This window comes from Parus major, chromosome 14 (genome assembly GCF_001522545.3).
Source record: "Parus major isolate Abel chromosome 14, Parus_major1.1, whole genome shotgun sequence".
NCBI lineage: Eukaryota > Metazoa > Chordata > Aves > Passeriformes > Paridae > Parus > Parus major.
Window position 1 is genome coordinate 13966380 of NC_031783.1, and position 24253 is coordinate 13990632.

The 24253-nt window shown below is 44.3% G+C and overlaps 2 protein-coding genes across 10 annotated transcripts; both read left to right on the forward strand.

The window, feature by feature from the left end:
• Positions 1-949: 949 nt before the first annotated feature.
• LOC107211106 (chemokine-like receptor 1) lies at positions 950-8186 on the forward strand. 2 transcript variants are annotated; one of them, XM_033517833.1, is made up of 2 exons: positions 950-5898; positions 6665-8186. In XM_033517833.1, exon 1 carries the CDS (start codon positions 1033-1035, stop codon positions 2119-2121), a length of 1089 nt encoding a protein of 362 aa, XP_033373724.1. In that variant the 5' UTR covers positions 950-1032; the 3' UTR covers positions 2122-5898; positions 6665-8186. The 2 variants fall into 2 exon arrangements, with proteins under 2 accessions (XP_033373724.1, XP_033373725.1); XM_033517834.1 differs by lacking the exon at positions 6665-8186 and having other exon boundaries at positions 950-4915; positions 5824-5898.
• Positions 4829-24253, forward strand: PRPSAP2 (phosphoribosyl pyrophosphate synthetase associated protein 2). 8 transcript variants are annotated; one of them, XM_015642638.3, is made up of 12 exons: positions 4829-4915; positions 11583-11702; positions 12125-12275; positions 13365-13417; positions 13549-13615; positions 14215-14387; positions 15306-15421; positions 18893-18948; positions 21251-21399; positions 21920-21990; positions 22929-23075; positions 23566-24253. In XM_015642638.3, the coding sequence occupies exons 3-12, from the start codon at positions 12157-12159 to the stop codon at positions 23722-23724; spliced, it is 1110 nt and encodes a 369-aa protein (XP_015498124.1). In that variant the 5' UTR covers positions 4829-4915; positions 11583-11702; positions 12125-12156; the 3' UTR covers positions 23725-24253. The 8 variants fall into 8 exon arrangements, with proteins under 8 accessions (XP_015498124.1, XP_015498125.1, XP_015498120.1 ...); XM_015642639.3 differs by having other exon boundaries at positions 11583-11645; XM_015642634.3 differs by lacking the exon at positions 4829-4915 and adding an exon at positions 8602-8707.

The following is a 24253-nucleotide window of genomic DNA, read 5'->3' on the forward strand; positions in this document are numbered from 1 at the left end:
GCACCCCAAAACCCCCCCAGCCTGTCTCCAGGACAGTGTCTCCAGGACAGCTGGTGGTGCCAGGCCCTGGCACAGGTTGGGGACGTTGCCGCTGTTGTGGGGAGCAGGGCTGGCCCTGTCCCCTGTCGCGGCAGGGCACCCCGGTGCCCAGAAGGATTTCTGGGTGCTCAGGAGGAAGAGCTGCCAGGGGAATGAATGGCACAAGCAGGAGAGGGACCGTGTTTTCTTCATTCTTCAAATCTGAGTTAATGGGTGGGCTTGGCCAACCAGCCCCAAGGAACCTGCACTGTCTGGGTCTTCAGGGGTTAAATCGACACACCACAAATTGAGGAAGAAGATTGGGGCATAAGTGACCCTACTAAATTCCTCGTGATCCCAAGCCATGGGAAAATGGGGCGAGGCAGTGTGAGTCACCTTGGAGAGGAGCAGCAGAAGGGGAGACAGTCAGGAGGGTGAGACCACCAGCTGCCAAGGAACAGCACCCTGAATCCTGCCGGGATCTGCCAAGGCAAGTGCCAGGATGAACAGGAGAGAGATGAAGAGGAGGGTGGGCTCAGCAGAGTGTAGTGGTAAAGCGCCTATGGATACACTTGGATACAGCTGGGGTGTTATTCTGCACCTCCCTGGAAGAGGCTCAGTGAGGAAATAGTCTGTTAACATCATTGTTACCAGCCTAGATAGTTTTTGCTGTCATAATTTGTTACTGGTCATCCAAAGAGAACCCATCACAGTGCGGGGATCTGGGTTTCCAGAGTTTTGCTGCTGGCCCATGCTGGATTGCTGCTCTGGACTGTTGATAAAGGTGTTGTTCTGACACTGACACCAACAACAAAACTGGGTTTGGTTTCTCTGGTCGAGGTGGTTTCTGTGAGGTGCAGCTGCTCATGCTATAGAGGACTTTATATTAATTATAAATTCATTTATGTAATCTGGCTTTTCATACACATTTTGTGCACAGTTGCTCACAAATATTTTCACCTCTCTTGACCTGCAGAAAACAGCTCTGTTGTGATTTCAGGTCTTGGCTTGCTAATGATGGACAGCACTTCTTCTTCCCCGTCGCCCTTCTCTGCCAGCTGTCCCACGGAGCAGCCTGAGAACGCCACTGACCACGACTACTACTCTGGCCTCCAGAAGACCATGCACATCCTCTCCATGGTGGTGTACAGCATCTCCTGTTTGCTGGGGGTGACAGGGAACGGCCTCGTCATTTGGATTGCAGGCTTCAAGATGAAGAAGACGGTGAATTCCGTCTGGTTCCTCAACCTGGCCATAGCTGACTTCATCTTTACCTTTTTCCTGCCCCTCAGCATCGCCTACACTGCCCTGGGCTTCCACTGGCCATTTGGGAAGCTCCTGTGCAAGCTGAACAGCACCATTGCCTTCCTCAACATGTTTGCCAGCGTCTTCCTCCTGACGGTCATCAGCGTTGACCGCTGCGTTTCTGTGGCCTTTCCTGTCTGGTCTCACAACCGCAGGAGCCCAGAGCTGGCGGCCAGGATCGCGTTGGGGACGTGGGTCCTGGCTGTCCTGCTCAGCTCCCCGTACCTCGTCTTTCGGGACACCGTGGTCAGTTCCAGGAACATCACCAGCTGTTACAATAATTTTGCGCTGTCTGATGATTACACGTCCGAGGCTACGCGCAGGCTGTGGAGGGTGCGGCACAAAGCGATGATCGTCACGCGATTCTTGTGTGGGTTCCTCATCCCCTTCGTGGTGATTCTCATCTGCTACAGCGTCGTTGCTGTCAAGCTGAAAAGAAGGCAGTTGGCCAACTCTGCAAAGCCCTACAGAATCATCATTGCAGTCACAGTCTCGTTTTTCCTCTGTTATTTTCCATATCATGTTTTCTCCTTGCTGGAAATATCCAAAAACTCTTCCAGCCATGAGATGAAACTGGCCCTTTACATAGGGATCCCCTTGGTTTCCAGCCTTGCTTTCTTCAACAGCTGCATCAACCCCATCCTGTACGTCTTTGTGGGGCCAGATTTCAAGGAGAAGTTTCGCCAGTCCATCCTGTCAACCTTCGAAGGTGCCTTCAGCGAGGAGTCGGTCCTGGGCAGCCTGACCAGCCGGCGAAAGTCCAGGTCTGCTTCGGAAGTAGAGATCCCGAGGGTCTGAGCAGGTGCTGGTGTGGAAGGGGCCGTTCTTTTCTCTGCAATTTCCCTCATTTCAGAACTCAGATCATGGGACTGGGGACTGTGAAGGGCTGCACTTGCTAACGAGGTGTGATTTCGTGTTTTGGAGGTATCTCAAATATGCTGTGATTTAACACGCAATGGCAATGGAAGAACTCTCTGGAGCTGCAGCAAGGTGGGTCAAAGTAGCAGCATTTTACTCCTCTTTTGACTCTTGTTTATGGAGCCTTTAGAAAGAAAGTTAAATGCAATGGCTGTATGTATAGGGAATGGAACAGTGAGTAAGACGCTCATCTTTTATCTCCTCAAGCAGGACAAATCAGTGGTCATGCTGCTGTTACTCAGATTTGATTTGATGTACAGCATAACTATTTCTGAGCAATGCTTGTCTCTGTGTTTGTCATGTTTGCAGCCCTTAAATAGCAGAGATCTGATAGTTTGTGCTGTTGGTGAATTAATATTAACCCCCAATAAACTTGTGTAAAACATACCCAGCCTGTTGTGTCACCTGTGGGATAAAACACTTGATCCAACCTGACTGAGCAGGTTCGTCTTTGGTAACAGAACAAGTAGATAAAAAAGATTAAATATCTAGAATTTGGAAACAAACCACTGGTATTAGCAGCAGGTCTATGAGTGAGGCAGATAGGACATGACCTGGGTGTGAGGACTTGCCTGGGGCACGTGGATCTGATTGCCAGACTGTGGTTATGGTTTATTGTTGAGTTTCAGACCTTTGGGTACATTTGAAAACCAGAATTGGGAGGAGAAAGAAGAACAAGTGGCTGAGCTGACTCTGGTCATGCTTCATGTTTGCAAACTGCCCAGGATGAAGAAGGTGGGGACTTTCTTACAGGCTTCATAAGCCTCTGGAACTCTTATATTTTTGTGAGTAGAAAATGTTGGTCACATAACACTGACAGCACTGAAGTGTCGTCGTTCCCAGCCCATCCTTGGCAGCTGAGAGAGCAGTCACTGCATCACACCTCCCTGTCATGCCCTACCCAATTTACCTGTAAATTAGTCAAATCTACCAATTGTCCTGTCAGAAACCTGCCTTGGAGCTCTGCTGGCTGGAAAATCCCTGACTCCCAGCTGGAATGTAGGAATTTACACGTAGCTCACAGCTCTGCATGGATGACGTTACGAGTGAGCGCTGTCACTCCAACATGCTGGGGATTAATTATGAGCCTGCTGGGCCATGCAGTATTGAATGAAGGTCGTGATCCTAAAGGCACACATGCACTTAACCTCACATTCATGCACAAACCCGCTGAGAACAGGGAATGGAACATGACCATCATCTGTCAAGCTTGAGTGAACAGAGAGATTTTAACCTTTGCCACAAATTGCTGCCTGTCATGCAGATAAAACTGCAATGTTTGCTATGCAGCATGTAACTCTGGGGCTATTTACTTGCTCCTGGAGGTAAACTACAGCATCGATTGCCATGTCAAGGTTGTGCAGACCCACGTTTGCTCTTTCTGGTTTTCCTTATCTGTTTGCAGAGTCCACGTAACTGTGACAAGAGTTTCTGTGAGTGTTGGACCAAGGCTTCAGACTCCTGTCTTGCCTCTCTCCTCAATCATGGCAGCCTTGAAGGTCACGAGTTGAAGTGTTGACCCGGTTTGTGGTAGGAAAGAAAACAATTTTCCAGGTCTTTTGGAGATCCAAGGTGGGTACAGATTCCCATGGGACAACATGATTTAAGTGAAGCAGAGCATCTGGATGACCTAAGGAATTACCCCTGGAAAAGCCATTGTTAATGGAGCAGGATGAGCTTGAGACAGAGATGGATTTGTCATCTTGAGTCTGATCCCTGCCCTTTGTGCAATGGGAAACTGTGCTGACAGCAAGACAGGCCAGGCTGCCAAGGGATTGCTTCCAAGATAAATCTCCCATTGTATCGAGTTCCCTCATGTTCAGACTATCTCATTATCACAGACTGATAATTATCAGTCTCTCATTCCCAACTAGGAGGCAGTTCATTCTCTCTGATATTTCCACTTGCCATATGCTTATCTAGAAAAGCTTGAAGGAAAAAAAGGGGGAAATCCTTTCCAACAGGCAATTGGAGGAGGCTTTGGCAGCTGTGCCCCGCTGTGACGCAGCTTTGCTGTCAATGCTCTTTCAGATGCTGTGGGATGAGTGGAACAGCCTGAACCTCCCAGTATTTGCAGTCATTGAGAAAGGTGCTGAACCCGCTGCCCTGCTGGTGTGAGGTCTCATTGGTCCTGCAGAGGGGCCGATCCGACAGCGCCGCTCCTACAAACAGCGGGCTGGGATGGGCAGAGCCACCGGGGTGTTCAGGGTCCAGGCACTGAGCTGTGTGTGGCCCAGGCTGTGCTGAGAGAACAAGCAAGCTTTTAGCAAGCATTTAAGTCAGAGATCTCAGCAGGAGTAGCTGTTGCTGCCTTGCTTTGGAGGAGAGACTGTTGCAGGTGACTCTAGCTGGGAGAAGCTGCAGAGATGTCAGGGAGGAAACCAGCCAAGGAGGACGTGGCAAGCGGTAACAAAAGAGGAGAAAGCATTTTCTCCCTGGAACCTGGATGGCAGCAGGGAGGTAAAAACTGGGATCAGAATAGTTACAAGGAAAGAGGAAGGAATGGGAGCTAAGACAGCCTTGAAAGTACCAGCAGCAGGCTAGTGAATGCAAATGAATGGGAGGGACACTGCAGCAGGTGAGGAAATCCTCATTAAGGAGAGCTTAATGAGAGAATAAAAGCCTCTGGGAAGCCTCACAGTCCTCACACCTCTTCTCTGGTGAGACTTCCCTGGTAAGTAAAATTTTTAAGTATCCTGCTCTTGAGCTTGGGTAATTGACTTGTTTGATGAGGTCAAAGACAGTGCAGGGGTCTGAGAGCAGAGTCTCTTCCAGAGCTTGCTGAAATCAAGCAGGAAATAATCCAGGGAGTTAGAGGAGGGATTCTGGTAGAAAGATTCTCTGTGAAGGAGATGCTGGTAATGGTGTCAATAAGTGGGGTAGGCTGAAGAGACCTGGGTAAGGCTCAGCCTTTTTTTGGTGTAGCAGTTGGGTGAGGGTCCCACTCCCAGCATGGGCATTAATCTGCTCTTGCTGATCCAGGGCTGCTCCTGCTTGGCACCAAACTGGGGAGGACACAGGCTACTCTTTGCTGGTTGCCCTTTGCTGCTTCCCTGCGCCTCTCCCAGCTCCTGCTTAGCGTAAGGGCGAAGGTTGGTACCAAATCTTTCTTTGCACCTTGCAGCTGTGCAGGCAAAGCACAGGAGCTGCTCCCATACACTGAGTTCTGCTTTCATCTGCAAAGTGTCTCTCCAGTGACCGAGACAAACCCTTGCTGTGCTCACTGGATGCCTGCACAGGGCATGGTGCCTGTGTGCTCTCTGGAGAGGAGGTGCAGCTTAGTGAGGCAAATGGCAAATCATGCTGGGACCCAGCCGGTAGGACAAAGAGGAACAGAGCACTAATTAGTGCTTGTCACGGACTGTGTAGCTGTTCAAATTCCTAAAATGACAGGATTTCACTGTCCAGTCCAACCAATTTTGCCTAAAGGCCATTCAAAGGGCAAACCACACCCGTAAACATCAGGTGATGGACGTGAATAGGATGTTCCACAGACTTTGCAGGACAGAGCTGCCCACGCACAGCAAAGCAGAGAGAATCTGTGAACCAAACAGGAGGCTCCACTGCCAGCTTTTGTTTCAGGGCAGTGTTTGTCCAAACCCTCACCCTGATATCCAGCTCGAGCCACCTCTCTGTGCAGGACCTGTCACACTGCAGGTATTCCACAAACCTCATCTCCTTGTTGGGAGGCTGGGTGGAGATAACCCCGTGTCTGTGCTGGAGCTGATGCAGCAGATCTGTTAAACATTACAGACTGACCGGGAACTGGGAGAGCAGCTGGAAACTGGAAAATAAGCCCTGAACTCAGGGCTCCTTCAGTCAGAGCTTTGTGACTCAAGGGGAACAAGCCTGTGACAAATGAGTCTGTGCCTCTTTCCCACACACAGCCAAGCAGTAATTTTTGATAAAGCAATGAGTGCTGTTTACTGCCACAGCCCTTCAAGAAGGGAAGATGTGCTCCCTGCTCCAGGACCTTTATTAAAGCACTTTGCTTCCCAGACATGGGGAATGCTATTTCCAGATCACTCCCAAGATATGATAAAATTACATCTCCTTCCATCAATTCCAGAATGCATTTATAGTTGTTTTGAGTTCTGCCTCCCTAGCTGCCTATCAAGGCAGAATCTTCTGGAAATTGGACACAGTTGTCGCCCAGGCAATAAAGCTGAAGGCAGGGGAGCAGGGAGGTGATGGCTTTTGGTCTGTGCTCAGTGTGGAGGTGTGCTGCAGAACCTCCCTGCAGGCTGTGTAGGGTAGAAGATGTTTTTGGGATGCCTTTATTTGTTGGGAGAGACCAAAACTACCCACAGAGCTCTGTCAGGATGAAATCAGAGCGTTTCATTGGTGTACCATGTCTGATAATTCTCACTGTCAGCTGGTTTGGTAGGTGAGCTTTAATACCCACTTTTTTTTTTTTAAACAGAAACTACTCCAAACAAACAAACAAAAGTCAACCTGGCTGAGCAGTGATGGATGGAGCTCAGGAGCCAGGGTGACAGCAGCATTTATCTTCTCTCAGGTGATGGATGCAGGCTGTCGTTCAGCCCAGTGCTGGATGAGCAGTGCCCTTCACCTTGGCTGGACTAGGTGTGGTGTGGGGGAGTTTTTTTTTTGCACATCTCTGCTTGCCAGGGTCACATCTGGATTAAGAACAATAAACCTCTGTGAGCCAGTGTTCACACCCAGCAAATTTTCAGAATTCCTTAGGTGGCTGCTAATTGAATCATTGTAAATGAAATAAAATCCATATGCTCATCTTGGAGCAACTGTTTGTTGAACTCCTAGTGTTTGGATAGAGTATTGTCAAATTAACAAATCCCTTTCCCTTGGGAGCTGAGATTTAAATTGGTGTTCCTCTGATCAGGAAGACAGAGGTGGGAAAGGAATAAATCTTTTTTCTCTAAGAAAACAAAGGCAGTAGCCTTATAAAAAAGGGATCGGAAGACAGGATCATTTAGTTCCTGGTCCTGTGGTTTGCTTAAGCAACATCAGGAATTTGGGGCAGCACAAATCAGTCAGCAAATTCTGAGTGCCCTGGGGTATTGAAAAATGCTTCTGGGGAAGGCTGCTAATTGCATTATGGGTCAGTGCTTCACCATGTGTTGTTTCTGGTTGTTCTGTGTTAAACTGTTCTGTCACACCAGCCTGTAGCAGAATCCTGCAAGGGAGACTGATGCTAAGAGAAATCTCTGCTGCTCTGTGAAGAGACCAACAAAAAGTTCACCCTCCTTCCTTTTTGTCCTGAAAGCCCTGAAACAAAACTAAACAAAAAAAAAACCTGCTTGGGTCAATGATCCTGAACCAACTGTGTGGAAACAACCAGCCTGAAAGCAGAAAAACATGGACTGGGGATGGCGAGGGACGGGACTATTCCCTTCCACCTCAGTGTAATTTGGAAGGGGATGTAGGAAAGGCAGAGGATCACTGCAGCACCTAAGGGGCTGATGGCCTCTCTGTTCACATATTTCTAACAGATGTCCTGGCTTTGTGAGCCTGCAAGTGGAGTGCTCAACATCTGCTCCACGGCTCCACGTTAAACGGCTTCTCCTTCCCCAGCTCTGATTCTGCTGAATAAAAATCAAAAAAGGAGATGACCAAGTCTTGGAATGCAAGAAGCAAATGTGGAATCTGGGGAAAACACTGGCCTGTGAATATTTAAAGTATAAAATGCAGCTTGTAGTGGCAGAAACATGGTTTCAAGCTATGAATTTAATGTTGTGCCTTTGCAGGCATGCTTGGTGAGCTGGTCTGTGGCTTTTCCTCTTTTACGTTAAGGCCAACATGGACAGAAATATCTGCTGGGATGATCAGCCTTGCTCCAGTGCACCCTTCGGTCCAGGAATAATCAGATTTAATTGCTTTGTATGAGAAAAGCTGCAGCAGAAACTACCTGATTTGTATCTTTATGCTAAAATTCTGATCCATAAAATGCTGTTCAGCTTGGGCGTACTGAGAAGTGTAATTTAAAACAGGTTGTAGCTGTGCAGTCTGGGGAAAAAAACATGGTGTTTGGGTTTTGTATTTAAAGGAGGGATGTGTGTCTGTGTGGGATGACTATAACTTCCTCAAAGCAGTTTTGTCATGGGTGTCTTGGGATAAAGCTTTTTTTTTCTTTTTAAACATGGTGACTGAAATAAGAGTCTCATTTCAGATGTCAAGAGAATCTTTGTGCAGTTCAATCAATGTACGTGGCAAGGAAAGTCTTGAGAGGACTCCGGATAAACAATGCATGCTTTTGACAAGGAACTGAGAGGCCACTGATAGTTTCTGTTCTTAATTTACTTTGCAGAAATGCCTCTTTTTCTATAAACACTTTGCTGATGGCCAAGGCCAGATGACAGCTCGGTGTCCGGCAGGGATGGAGATGCCCAGAGCTTCCTCTCTGCTGGGAATGCAGATGTGAGCTCCAAAATAATTGCACCCTGTGGACATCACCGCTTTATTCCACGTGGATTTTGCACCACGGGTAATTTCTGGTGTGGGGGCAGCTGAATTGTGGTGTTGGGGTTCCCCCATCATCCCAGTTGGTGATTCAGATCTGTACTTCTCTTTTTCAGTAAAGGACAACAAGGCTCAGGATGGGTCTAGAAAAAAACGTATTTTATAAGGAATGGCTGAGCTGGGTTTGTTTACTCTGGAGGATACTCGAGGGCTCTTAATGAACTCCCTGAAAAGATGTTGTAGTGAGGAGCGGGTTGGTCTTGGAAATGGCCTTAAGATGAGACATGGGAGATTCAGATTAGATACCAGGAAAATTCTTTTATTGTCCATGTGGTCAGGCATTGGAACAGGTACCCAGGGAGGTGGCAGAGTCACCATCCCTGGAGGTGTTGGAAGAGGCATCCACATCTGGCGATGCGGTTTCGTGGTACTGCTGGGTTGACGGTCGGACTGGATGATCCTGACGGTCTCCTCTAACACTGCCGATTCTAAAATTCTAAGATTCTGTGACTCCAAGACGCCGTCCCGGCGCCCACGATCGCGGCGGGCGGAGGGCGAAGATGGCGGCGGCCGGGTCCCCTCAGCGCGGCGGGGGGAAAGGGGGGGGGGCGTCGCCTCAGGCCCGCCCCGCCCGCCCGCGCTCCCTCCCTCACGCCCCGCCGCCATCTTGCCCGCGGAGCACCGGAGGGGCTGAGCTCCGCCGCCGCCTCTGCCTCTCCCCCTCCTTCCCCTCCGGCCGGGCCGCCTTCTCCCGGGGCCGGGGGGCCGGAGCCGGCAGGTAAGGCCTTCAGCGAGGGACACTCCCGCCCGCTCAGCCCAGTTCAGCCGGCTGTGTGAGGGCAGGACATCCCCCTTCCCCGCATGGGGTTCCGACGCTTGAGGAATGGGCTACGTCGCCCTCCCCTCAGGGGATGGAGACCCTCTCGTGGGCGGCCCCTTTTCGGGGTTGCTCAGGCTCCCCGCAAGTCCCACAGGTGAGGGGCAGCGGCGTGGGGCTGCGGCGTGCCCGGGCCGCTCTCGGGGCGGAGGGATGGGATCACGGGGACCTCGGGGCCTGTGTAACCCACCTGCACCATCTGAAGGACTGGTAGGGAGGTGTGGGCTGGAAAGGTCTGTTATCCCAGGGGGATCGGCGAGTGTGGAGGGACGGGAAAATTCCCTGTGGGGAGATTGATGAGGATGCGGCTTCCCTCCATCCCATTCCTTAGTACCATGGTTATTCCATCCAGGTATCCCTGCCTCTGTTGCTTCCTGTGTGGACATGCTCAGTTCATGGAAGCATAAAGCCATGTGTGCCGAGTAATTCTTGTGCTCATCATGATGTGTCTGTGTAATTGTGTGCAGCCCAAAAGCAAAGGCAGGAGTTTGTCCTGCAGCCTGTTGTGTGCTGCTTGTGTTCAACCTTGGAAGGCTGGCCCACCTCAAACCAGAAGGTTATGGTCCCATGTACCCCTGTGGAGTCGTGTCTTTGCACATTTAATAAAGTTTTGTGAGCTTGCTTTCATCCCAACACCTGTCTGAAGGTTGATATATCCATATTACTCTTGCAATGCAACTTCCCTGCCCAAACGCACCATAGCCCACTTGTAGCTGCTGAGGTACACAAGAAAGTCCTTGACCTGTAGTTACATGAAGAGCTGTGTTCACTGTTGCTTGTAAATACATCAATTTATTGTGCTGTAAAGTGCACCCTCAGCAATAGCTGGGAGCCAACAACTCATCTTTTCAGATCTCTTAAGGTTCCTTATTTCCCTAATCTATGGAAACAAAGAACACAAACAGTTGGACAAAAATATGCCTTCTATGAATGCTTTTAGTAGCACAGAAAGTTGCCTCTGTGCTGTTCCCATCCAGGCACACAAGCAGGGTGCTCTCAGCACCTAAAAGCATTTCAGGTCTGTGCTCGCTCTGGTGGAGCTGAGATGGATCTTGAACACCACCATGAATATTTGATGGGTGATGGCCATTAGTTGACAGCTGGGAGTTGTAGGGTGTGAGTGAGCAGCAGAGCAGAGAAACACTAGCTAAGAAATGGGGTTTTATTTAGGTATTTGATTTGAGAGGGATACAGGTCTTGCTTTGGGGATATGGAGGTACCTTCTGTTTCTAGTGCAATGAAACATTCAGACATTCTGGGGGTAGAAGTTCTTGTTTGTGCTCTGTCTGTGCAGCGTTTGGGAGTTCTGATGACAGGCAGGTTTTCATTCACGGCAGTTGAGCAGAGCTCAGCCTTGGCACCAACAGATTTGTTGTTAGGAAGTTCCTGACTTGATTTTGGCTCTTCACAAGAGTGAATTGGGTTCCTCTGATGAAGTTAAATTGAGCCAGACTGTCTGGTTGTAAAGGAGGTGTGAAGGAATTGCATTACAGACCTCGACAGCTGTTCCTGTAAATACAAAACTCTTCTTTTTCTTTTAGTTGTTGTTTTGGAGTACTTAATAGTTGATACATCATCAGCTTTTTCTAACCAATTACATGTGACTATTAGATAATCCTGTTTCTCAGCAGGCAGATGTTTACCAGGAAAGAAGTTACTGATTTAGCTGTAACTTCTGTTTACTTTGTTTTAAATTATGCCACTCGTATTTCATATTTCCAGTCTCCTACGTAATGCTGAAATGGGTGGTGGAGGGTTGGACTATTTATGCAGCAGAAGTGAAGTGCAGTAGGATTTTGAGTTGAATGCTGCTTTGATCTGTGCTGGTCAATGGGATCATTTTTTTTCCTTTTATTTGACTAAAATTTATAGTAGAAGTAACCATGAAAATATGATTCACAAAGAATAATAAAAAGATGGAATTCCATCAAATCCTTGGTGAGATTAGTGGTTTGTGCCTATATTTGAAACAAAAAACAAATGATACTGATTTCCTCCTGATATTTTTCTCCTGTTTTCACAGGTGAAATATTGCTTTCAAAGAATGACAACAGCTGCTTCAGCAAGTGGATTTGCTGTGCAAGAGGTCATTATTTACAGCTGCCAGCTTTATTGAATTCTTCCTTACATTTCACCCTTATTTGTAAGTTTACAAGTTACTGCAAAGTAATGAAAAAAGACTCAGCTATGGAAATAGACTCTTCTAGCCAGGGCCCAGGAGCTCTTTTTAGCTCAATTCTACCCCTGACTGTCTTTGTGATTTTGGAAAAATCAATGAACGTTGCTCAGTTCTGGAAAATGAACTGGACAAGCTGATGGAAAAAAGTATCAGTGTTACTGGATGATACTGAGGAAAACAGTTAAAAAGGAAAAAAACCTTGGTGCTAGAGGGTTGTCTTGGGGAATCTTTGAAACACTGTAAGGAAGCTATTAAAGTAGGGTAACAGATTTTAAGGATGCTGGAATATCCAGGGTTCTGGGAGACTCACTTTCTAAACAGAGAAAATGTGTCATGTTTTGTTTTGTTTCTTAACATGGATTTAAATGATGTTTGATCTCTTGCAGTCTTTTAGAAGCGGCAGAACAACTTAGGGTTGATGTTTTGTGTGCCATCTACTGAAATTGGGGCCATCATGAATATCACCAAGGGTGGGCTGGTGCTGTTCTCAGCTAATTCCAATCCCTCATGCATGGAGCTGTCCAGGAGGATTGCTGAGTAAGTAAAGCGTGCAGGGAATCTTGGGGTTATTCTGGTGGGATTTATTTTCCTGGACACCTGATTTCCCTCTTTAAAGAAAGTTATATGGGAAAACTGCCATGATTTGCAAGAATATTGAGTGTGCTCTATTGGAGAGTGTGTTTCAACAACTCAATAACAGAGTAACTTGTGTTTGAATTGTTCTGTGGCAGGTTGTGATTGGCTGCAGCATTTTATAGGAAACACGTGGGATAATTAACATTTGCATAATGTTAAATCATCACAGCAGAAGTTTTTACTCCTTGTAGTGGGGTATTTTTAGGCAGGAAAGCTACATCCCTTCTGCTCTCTGTATATTTTGGATGGGAACATTTCTTAAGCTTAAATCCATGAATAGCTTCTGCAGAACTTTTAGGACTTAAGTACATTTTCACTGTGCTATTCAGGATGCATGATGGGAATATTAAGACAGGATGGATTTCTTCCAGAAGCTTATTTACCCAAATTTGGGTGTGATAGGAAGAGAACAGGGAGTACAAAGGAATTCAGGATACATGTGGAAAGAATCTGGGCCTGAGTGCAGAGCATACTCTGGTCTCCTTTTTGTAGTGATGGGGTCTAGCTAATGCTGACAAGGAATAAATACAGCAGATATTATTCTTCCATTACCCATAAAATAGTGCTTGCTACTCTTTCCTCTTCACTCCACATTGACTTTTTTCTACAGAGAAGAATAATTTAAAAGCAGGTTTTTTAAGTATTGTGCACATGTATGTTGCCACATATGTGTATATATTTATATGTAGGGCAGGAAATACGTTAAAAATTATAAAATGTTACATGATTTAGTATTCCAGCGTTTTTTTCTCCTGCAGCTTGTTCTGAGCTTGACTGGAAAATAAGCTTGGCATAGTCTGCAGTGCAGCTTTTGGAAATTGTAGGTGCTTTTTAAAGAAATGTTCACTGTAATTACTGGTTTTATGGTTTGGAATTTTGTTTCCTTGGTTTTCTCCCACAGAATGCAGCCTTTTCAGTAACAGTTGCATTACATTTAGATTTGCCCTTCTTCTCCCCTTCTTGACTTAAACCTTTTTTCTGATCCCACAGGCGCTTGGGAGTTGAGATGGGGAAGGTTCAGGTTTATCAAGAGCCAAACAGAGGTGAGCATTAAATTAACCAAATTCGAAATGTACCTGATTAAAATACTACTTTGAATGTATTGGTTCCCCTTTTCTTAGACTCTAAAAAGAATTTTGCTCTTGCAACTATTCCATATTTCTCTTCTTGGCAGAAACGCGAGTGCAGATTCAGGAGTCTGTGAGAGGAAAGGATGTATTTATCATCCAAACGGTTTCAAAGTGAGTGACTGCTTAAAGACCCTTTGCTAGCATTTGATGTAGGCTGTCCATAGGAATGCTTCTGGTTTTCATTTTTAATCGCCTTTTATGTTTGTGATGCAGTGTAATAAGCATAGATTAACTGGATAGAGGCTTTTCTTTGTGCTGCGTTTTTGATAGTGGTTTTGTTGGGATTTTATATGTACACAAAGACAGCTTTGGCATAAGGTATCTTCTATGATTTTATTTTTTAGTGACTATATCAATAAAACCTTCTCCATGGTCTCTGCATTCCTTCCCTAAGTGTATTCTTTTGCTTTTGTCAATCTCTTTAAATTCTTCTCTGCTCAGCTCCCTGTCTCTAGCACCATCACCAAGTTAAGATGTAGGAGGAACATTTCCTGGGTAATGTGTCCTGTGATTCAGAAATTCTTTAATTTTATGTGAAAAGGACTTTACAAATGTGAAGACATTTTTTTTTAATGGCAGCAGAAATGCAGGTCTTAGCTGATGACCAGTTCTCTAATAATGTGCCCTCTCCATCTCTGCTGGGTTTAAATACTGTGGTGAATACAGGATTTTTATGCACCAGCTACACAAGCAGATGTTTCTCGTTGCAGGGATGTGAATACCACGATCATGGAGCTCCTGATCATGGTGTATGCGTGTAAAACCTCCTGTGCCAAAAGCATTATTGGAGTGGTTCCTTACTTCCCCTACAGCAAACAGTGCAAGATGAGGAAAAGGGGCTCCATTGTCTCCAAATTGCTGGCCTCCATGATGTGCAAAGCTGGTAAGAATGTGGCTGTCCTTAAATAATCAGAGCGAAGGGGGCTCCTGCTGTCAGCTTCCAGCTTTAGAGAGATCTGCACACAAATTTGGACTCAGTTTAAAAATAACTGCCAAGCTTTTAATGGGTTTGAAACCTATATAAAAAGGAGAATGTAATTAGAAATGTTTCCAAATGATGAGTTCATAAAAAACCTAAATTTGATACGACCGTTTTACATTGAGTTGTACTGAGCTGGTAAAATGAGTCTGCTGGGCTGAGCTGCTTTGGGCTGTGGTATTCACCTCTCATAATACCATCCTGGGCCTTTCTTACAGTCTGGAACAGTTGTGCCTTGTCATTTCTGTCTTGTTTTTTACTTGTTGGATGAATGCACTTTGTCCTTTACATTTGAGACCATGTGGGAGAATGAGATTATTCATTTTCACAGCCTTCAACACATTTTCTACTTCTTTGCTTTCACTCCCATCCCTGGGAAAAAGCAGACAGTTATAACAAACTGTGTGATCTGGGTTGTTATTTTGAGGTTTATGATTAGGAGCTTGGCCCATTCTTCAGGAATTCAGAATTAATGAGTATGCCAGGGTCTTGCTGTGTGACATCGGACAAATCAGTGCTTCCATTTTGTCCCATGTCCAGTGGAGAAGGCTCTTGCCTGCCTCAGTGTGGCACTGCAGAGTCAGATATGTGCAGTGTTCTGAGGTTCTTTTAAAAAAATCACTGTAGAAGCCTTAAAACTCATTAATGCCACTGTGCTTAAGAGGGACTGAAATTAATTTATTATGTACTTTCACTTAGTGTTCTCATGCAGCTTAGAGATTTTCTGGACAAACTGCAGTGAAACTTAGAAAAATCAGGTGTCTGTTCTCTCTTACTTTCCTTGATGTGCTTTTCTGTATGTCGTATTATTTTGTTTTAAAGGACTAACTCATCTTATTACCATGGATTTACATCAGAAGGAAATTCAGGGTTTCTTCAATATTCCAGTTGATAACTTGAGAGCATCCCCATTTTTACTGCAGTACATCCAAGAAGAGGTGAGGAAGGCCTGTTATTACAGTTGATATTTTTAATTATTTTTTTTGTCATGTCTCAGGGCATCTGAAACAAATCCCTCTGAAAAGATTAACTCTTCAAACTGAATTTTAAGGGGGGAAGGGTCATGTTGGGACAGCAAGTGGTGTTAGGAGCTGTTCGTTCTTCTCTTCCCAGGTTTAACTTTTGCTTTCCTGAAGAGCTGATGTTTTCTTACCCATGCAGCAATGCTGTTTTTTTCTTAGATATATTCCCCTAACACTGGAAAAAAAAAAAAAAAAAAGTATTTTCTTGCTCTTAATGTCCTCTTCCTTTCCTATTTCCAGTTTCCTTGACATTTATAGGCTGGGCTGCTCATGTGGGTATAAATTTAAATCCCATAATAAGAAACACTTTGGAAGTTGTAAACTATGAGAGAGCCTATTGATTGTGCTCTGAAAGTCAGGCTGGTGGGTGGAAATCTCACCCACTGTTTGCTCAGACTGCGTGTCTTGACTTGAGGAGCTTAACTTGGGATATTCTGTGCCTCTGTTTCTCCATCTTATTTTTATAAGAGTTTTGAGAAGTGCTAATGGTAGATTCGCCTGTACAAAATGTGCAAATGATAATTGTAGGTATAAGATGCGTGTTAAGCCTCTGACTAATGATAGTTTGGAATAAAGCAAGTGCTTTCTTCCTGGTGAGAGAAAAGGTTTAGCTCACTCTTGCTTTTGAATTGAAGCTATTTCTTTTTATAGAGATAGGAATGCCTCAGTTTAAAAAACATAACACACCCCACCTCACCCCCTTAAAGAAACTTAAACCAACATGATTTTGTTATGACAGTATTAAAATCTGTTTGGGGTATCAGTTACCATTTGAATTCTTCATTATCATTTCATTTGGTAATAGAGACAAAAACTCCATTGGCAGAACAAAATTCAAGGCTCTGGCTTTGCCACAGTCATTCATCTTGTGTTCCAGGAGAGAAGTATTGCACATTGTAAGCACTTCCTAACTTAAAAAAAACCCATGAAAGAACAAAAGTGGAAAACCAAATACACAGACACAAGACAAGTTTTGCCTTGATGTGTTGCTTGAAAGTGTGGTTTATGGTCAATTACACGATCATGGTCCAGATTTGGTCTTGAAGCACATTTTGATTCTAGAGCTTTTAATGGTTTACACAGGATTGTTGCAGCTTTGAGTCTGACACTGCTGTGCAGTCCAACAAGTGACCATTTGTAGAGATCTGAAGTATGTGTAGAGAAGTTTTAAAAGATACTTTCGGTTCTTTATCCCTCTGCTCATCCATGAGGGGATTTTCTAAAACCAGAGTTAACTGAATGGATCTGACCATGGGATCTGTACTGGCAAATACCTTCACCAGCCAGATCATTTATCTGTGCTTTGATCCATTGCCACTCAGGGGGAATTCAGAATTCAGCTCAAGTTCCTGGTGGCCACAACTTGCTGGATATCCTGTGCTGGGAGTGCCAGAGCTTTGAAAGCTGTGGAAATGATGGGATGTACCGAGGAGCATGAAATGGAGTCCAGCTTAATAAGAATGAAAGTCACTTAAAAAACATTTCACTGAAAGTTAGGAGGGCTTGTAGTTGGAAATTTATGCCTAGGTGTGAAGAGAATCACTTGCTGTTCTGGGATGAAGACAGTCCAATCAGTGAAATCCCTGTGATATGAAAATAATTTGGTGCTTTCCTCTGTGTGCTTGGCAAATGTTGGATATTTTATGGCTTCTTTCCTTTACGCAGGTGTTAATCCCAGAGTGACATAACCCTTTGTTACATGGATTTGTTGACACCTCAGTGTCTTTGGGATGACACTTCTGGCTTTCTGACTTCATTTTTGAAAAGCCGAGAACAAATTTGGTAATTTGGCAGGGGAAAAATGAGGCAATGGTGTCTGAACTAGATCAAAGCCTTTATTATGTCAAGTGACAGGTCCTGCCTTGTCCATGCCTTCCATCATGTTAATCTTTGTAGCCTCTTGTATAACTCCGTGTTTGTAAAGGACAGAACATGCTGAATTCCCAGTTTATAGGTGGAGTTACTAACAGTGTGGATTGTTAATGTTGCCTGACGTCCTCAGAAAATTTCTTGCTTTCTGTTGGTTGAGCCCTTGCCCAAATTCCGAACTCTTTTTTTTTTCCCATCCCCATTCCAGGTAGAGCTTTTGAAAATAATCAGCCAGTGCAGTTTGTGTAGGAAGAACTTACTTTGCCTGTGTTTGCAGAAACCCCAAGTATTTCTGTGCTCTAGAATGGGTATTTGACATCTGACAAGGTGGTGAGCTGCATGACAGGGTGTCATCCCCACAAATCTGTGAATTCCATCCCTAACAGATCAAATTGCAGGTATTTGGTGATCAGTATTCCATCCCTTAACACTGGGATTCTGAGGACTGGACCTGCTCTGTAGGACTTTGCTTGGCTCAGGACAGACAGGTTCTCTTTAAGCTGCTCTCCATAGAGATGGATCATCCCAGGATCATAAGAGATAATAAATATATAATAAATAAATAGGTGATCATCCCAGGGCAGCACAGTGAAGGAAAAGTCTCTGTTTGCAAGGAGTGGGGTAAGATGAGATACCAGGAGAACTGCAGTTGTAGTTACTGTTGGAAAGGAGAACTGGAAGTGTGAATGGTGGAATGCTTGGGAAGTTACAAGCCAGATAAATCTGATGTAGAGTCTCTGTTAGCAGGGGAAATGGACATGAGGGTAAGAAACTTTTGAGAGCTGGGGAGTAAAATGCTGGTTAAATGGGGATCAGGAGCCTGGAGTGAAAAAACAGTATGAGAATGGGGCAGGGGCAGCAAACTCAGGAGCAGATTGTGTTGGGATGCCTGACTGAAGCACATCTCAGACATCAGAGGGAAACCCAGAGTTCCTGGCCTCATCCCTCTGGTGCTGTCAGCATTTGCAGCAGCATCTCCTCGTACTGACCAGCGTGGGAGAGTTTGCAGCACTGTGAGACTGTGCCTCCAGGATCAGTGCAGTGACTGTGGAAGTTTTATGCTTTCTGATGGTCCATAGAAAGTCAGTATGAGGTGATGGAGAGGCGTGACTTTTCTTGGGGTACTCTATATGACAATAGGAAGTTGTAAAATTCTGGGTTTTAGTGATTAAAGACAATTTGGGTTGAACAGGAAACTTTAATTTTGATGGTTTCCTGGTTTTTTTAACACTTGTGGGTGGAACCCTGATGTCCTAAAGCAGTTACTTTTCTATTATCTGTACTGTAAAATGGGCTTTCTAAAAGGTACAGTTTGAAGTTAATATCTGAATTTTCTAAATACATGTTTTTACTGAGCTGTCAGTCCTGATCATGTACCATGGATTCTTGAGGTTGCTTTCTTAGGTAAAATGTTCGATGCTTAAAATTCTTCTGACAAAATAAAGTTCTCTGATTCTTACTGAGTTTAAATCTGTCTAAAGATATGAAGTGGACATTGCTATCTGTTATTTACTACAGATACCAGACTACAGGAATGCTGTAATTGTGGCCAAATCTCCTGCGTCTGCAAAGAGGTGGGTAAGATCTGCTCTCTTGCCTTAGAGCAGAAAATCTCTGTTGGGATTTTGTTCTTAGGATCAAGTGAAGGACAAATACCCAATAATTAGAAGATGCAGCCTTCACACCCCTCCCAATTCTCCTCTGTCAGCTGTGTAGTTTTTACATCATCGCTGTAATCATAATAAATCTGAGAGTGAAAAAAAATATACAAAAGGATGTGGTAAATCAGTGCAGTGCTTATGATTAAGAAGGTTTTTAATCATGTTATATTTGTGTGCATTTACATTATAAAACTCCTGCTGTAAACGAGGAAAAGCAGCTGGGAGTATAATGCCATTAATCCAGATGACTTTCTTAACACTGGCATAATTAAGAACATGGCTGATCAGATCCTAAATACAGATGGTGAAATGGGGTTTGCTGTTTGAGATGATTGTGATTGTCAAATCTTTGGTGGTTGAATGACTGTTGTTAATCCATGAAGCTTTTTAGTTGACCATTCCTAAACTCTGGAATTACAATGCTGTCAGCAGGTGCTGTAAGAGCTGGATGATGGTTTAAGAGATGCTCTATTTGCTGTGGTGACAAACCAAGGGTTTGTTGAAAAGATATTTAGACTTCCATGCCAAAAAATTGTGATACTCCATATTTTCCTTATTTTCTGTAACAAATCACTTTTTGTCATCTTTTTCTCCAGCAGTACTTTTTGTGATTTCTTTTGTTTTGGCCAGGTAATTTTAGATTTGTTTCTTTTCCATTCTTTTCCATGGTGTCTTGGGTGGAGGCAAGTGTTTGTTGCAGCATTTTAATGCTCATCCAGTAATTGTCAATGCCAGCAAAGAGACATGAGTTGCACATCATGCAGTGATTTATGGAGGAGAGGATCCCAGAACTCTATTGTTTAGCTTCTTCACATGTTCCTATGAGTATTTAAGGACAGTATTTGAAGAGTTACATTGTACTAGGAGAGGGATAATTGGATGTTTCAGCCTAATCCAGGCTGAAAACAATCTAGGAAAATACTTTTGATGAATGCCTGCTTGTGAAAAAGAACCCCTGTGTGGGGAAGTTCAGAATGCCTCTGTGGTTTCTGAGCTCACTGGAAAATTAATAAATCATTTGGCTGTTACTTTGAACTTTATTCAGTTTAATACTGCATTTTAAGGTAATTAATACGGTTTTATTGATAGAATTATTCCTGCTAAGTCATTACTCTTAATGTTTGTAATAATAATTACCTGTAATTTAATACTTGCAAAAGCATTATAACTGTATGATAACCACAGGGTGGAAGATTCTCCATTTTTAATTAACTAAGTATCACAATGGGCAAATTATTCTCTGGACTTTGGATTGTTTGGATAGTGAAATAAGGCTTAAGGACAGAGGAGGTGATTCAGGCACAGGTCTGAGGTGCTGATGTTAGGGCAGAGTGAATCACTCTGGATGTGCTGGCCTTGCTTGGACCAGAGGAGGCTTGGATGGGTGGCTTAGGCAGGATCACAAACCCTTGGGTGTGCAAGGTAAGGTGGGATGGATGTGCTAATTTGTATTTGCTGCTTCCAATATCTGGGATGCAAATTCCTATTTTCCTGACTCTCTGCTTTTCCCACTCCCCCAACTAGCCTTACACTTCTTTACAGAAATTTCTAATTTTAGTTGAAGAAATGCTGCAGTGTGAAGGAACTTCATGTCAGCTAATTAAAATCCAAGCTGTTCAACTCCAAGTGTGGTTTGTCAGGCAGAATGATCATCTAGATCCCCTTTTCCATAGGGTAGCTCAGGTTATGTGTCAGCAGGTCAGGGATATTGTCTTTATTTAGTAGTAAATAAATAGGTGAACACTTGTTTTCTCTTTTGATATGAGTCATTTTCTTCCTATTAAATGTAGACAATTCAGACATCAGGGCTGTTCTTGGTTACTGTTAGATGTGTCCTGCTAAAGCCTGGGATTCCAAGGATGCTGAAGTGTTATTTTCTGCACTGGGAAGTGTATAAGGCTGGGAAGTGTTATTTTATTTTGGCTGTTGGGCAAAGCAGAAGGGAGTAGTCAGCATTTTGTGACTTGCAGCATTTATCCCGTTGCTTTAAGGCCCATATGGATGTTCTGAAAGTCATTCTAACTTTAACAAACCTGATAAAAACAAGATACTGAGGGGCAACTTATTTCTTCTGTGAATTCTCCTAAAATTTTAGGATCGTTTGACTTCCCTCTGAAACATTAGAAATAAAATGAAAATAGGTTAGGATTGTACACAGGTGTGAATTATTTTAAATTTAACCTTTTCCTGGGTTCTTTTAACCCTTCCCCTGCAGGGCACAGTCGTTTGCCGAGCGCTTGCGGTTGGGAATCGCCGTGATCCACGGGGAAGCTCAGGATGCTGAGTCTGACATGGTGGATGGTCGGCACTCCCCTCCTACAGCCAAATACGTAGCTGCTATCCACCCCAGCCTGGAGATCCCCAGTAAGTAAGTGTGTGTGGGAAGGTGTTACCTGGTGTTTTTGTGGCTTTAGGGGTTTGGTTTGGCAGGCATGGACAGTCTAAAAGGAGCAGTTCTTCACAGAGAAAAGAGAAAAAGTACATATTTCATAATGGGGAGAATATGATTCCTTCTTGCTTGAATGTGGATGTGACCTACAGCTACACCTCCAAAACTGCAGGGCATAAACCCAGCGTGGCTGTCAATGGATGACTGAACTGGTTGTGTCTGCGAGCCACTCTATGTTGAAATTAAGAATTAATTGAATTGGTAAAGAATTCAGGTATAAATTAATGCAGTTAATATTTTAATTAAGCTTAAAAAATGATTTATGTATTAGAATCCTGCTGGTTTTCTCAGTAGTGCTGTTGAAATAGTTGCTGCTTCATGTCTCTAATAGTGATGACCCATCAGCCATTTCCATAGTTCAAATAAATTATATAAATTTCCTCTTTTCTTTCTCTTCTGTCTTTCTTTTCTTTCTTTCTTTTCTCTTTTAATCAGTGCTGATTCCCAAGGAAAAACCACCCATCACAGTTGTTGGAGATGTAGGAGGAAGAATAGCTATCATTGTGGTAAGTGAGATGCCATTAGTTCTTCTAAATCATACTAAACATGTTAAAGCTGCAGAAATCAAGTATCTGTTCCATATCAGCCGCTAAACTTTGGTTGCTGGTGGACTTCTGGATAGGATGGGGCAGCACTGAGTACACTCACAAAACTGGCTGGGAGCTCTGAAGGGATCCACTCTGAAAGCAGCACTGGGACCTTGTTTCCATGAGCAGAGCAGGTGAAATTCAGTTCAGTGCTTACCTGAAGGGGTTCAGCTGCTGCATGCACACCACAGGAGGGGAGAGTCACCCTGTTCCTACTGCTGACTTTAGAAATGCCAGTGAAGCTGAGGTGATGGACATGGACTTCTTGGAACAAGTCTGGAGGAGGCCACCAGGATGATCAGAGGGATGGAGCAGCTCTGCTGTGAGGGGAGGCTGAAAGCTTTTTTTTTTTCTGAATTGTTCAGCCTGGAAAAGAGAAGGATCTGGGGTGACCTAATTGTGGTTTTCCAGTACCTGGAGAGGGCCTGCAAGAAAGATGGAGAGAGACTATTTATAAGGGCCTGCAGTGACAGGACAAGGGGGAATGGCTTCAGACTTACAGGAAAGTAGGGTTAGATTGGATATAAGGAAGAGATTCTTTCCTATGAGGGTAGCTGTGGCTGCCCCATCCCTGGAAGCATTCAAGGCCAGGCTGTGTGGAACTCTGAGCAAAGGTCTAATGGCAGGGCTTGGAATGAGATGATCTTTAAGGTCCCTTCCAACCCAGGCCATTCCATGATTCCTTGATGCACTCATGATTTCTCTAAAGCAGAGTGTAATTTCTGGGTTTGTCAAGAAAAAGAGCAATTTTCAGATAGTTTGGGGTTTGTTACGCTTGGTAAAGCTGTGCTGCCAGTCAGATGTGCTCTGTTGGTTTGTCTGGTGTGGTGAACCCTCGGTGACTGGGATTTTGGCAGGATGACATCATAGATGACGTTGACAGCTTTCTGGCTGCAGCTGAGACCCTCAAGGAGAGAGGGGCCTACAAGATCTTTGTCATGGCCACCCACGGCCTGCTGTCCTCAGACGCTCCCCGGCTGATTGAGGAGTCTGCCATCGATGAAGTGAGTGTGGAATCTGAGCTCTCATCCAGTGATTTGGGGCTTTTCTAAGCAAGCAGTTCTCTCCTGATTTGATTATTGACACATAGGTCAATAACCAGGTTCCTGGTTCAGGCTTTCTTACTCTGGAATTGTGTGGCTGGCATGTTAGCATCCACATGTCTTTTAGCTATAGCAGTGGGAAATGTGGGAAGTGGCAAGATGCTGGACACCTTTCCCTGCAGTGGGTGGGATATTTTTGTACCTCCTCTGGATTTGTGTGGCTGAATGAATGAAAGGAAGGAGGGACAGTGCCATTAGTATCCATGGATACATGAAACCTATGGCAACACATGGGTCTTCCAAAGATTGTGACCCTGGCAGTAATGTAAAACGTTGTTTTGTCAGCCAGAGTGGTTTTGTGGGATCTGTAAAACTCCATTTCACATTTCTGATATGAAAGGTGGAAAGCATAACAGAGCTACATTTTCCTGATCACTTTTTCTTCCTATAGGTGGTTGTTACAAACACAATTCCACATGAAATACAAAAACTTCAGTGCCCCAAAATCAAAACTGTGGATATCAGCATGATCCTGTCCGAAGCCATTCGAAGGATCCACAATGGGGAGTCCATGTCGTACCTTTTCAGGAATATAGGAGTGGATGATTAAAGCTTCTCCCTCTAAAGAAACACCCCGGGCCAAACTGGAATCGAACAGAGAATGAGCTGTGAAGCATCGTGCTTACCTTAATATTTCCATTGAGCCACTTCTTGTTTTCTCTTGGTTTAAATATCAAGGTAGAACAGTTTTTAAGACCTGTTTGGTTGTTGTTTTTTTTTCCCTTCGCAGGGGTTTTTTGGGGGGTTGGTGGGAATAAACGTTTTACAAAAAACTGTTCTAGTTGCTTTTAGGTTAGTTGCACTATACAGGATGGAAAAATCCCACAAAACACTTGAGGCAAGAATTTGGCTTCTAAATTAATCATTCCTTTTCCAAAGCTGCTTGCTACAAGTGCTTTAAATGATAACAAAATGAAGTGACTGTATAATATTTGCATTTTAAAAGCCAAAAAGGTCGTACTGTTGTATGCAGTTCAGTGATTTTGTAGGAGTGCTTTTATAGAAAAGCATATGGAATATGCACCTGTATTTATTTTCTGCAACAAAGAATAAAGACTTGTTTTGTGTGAGCTTTCTAA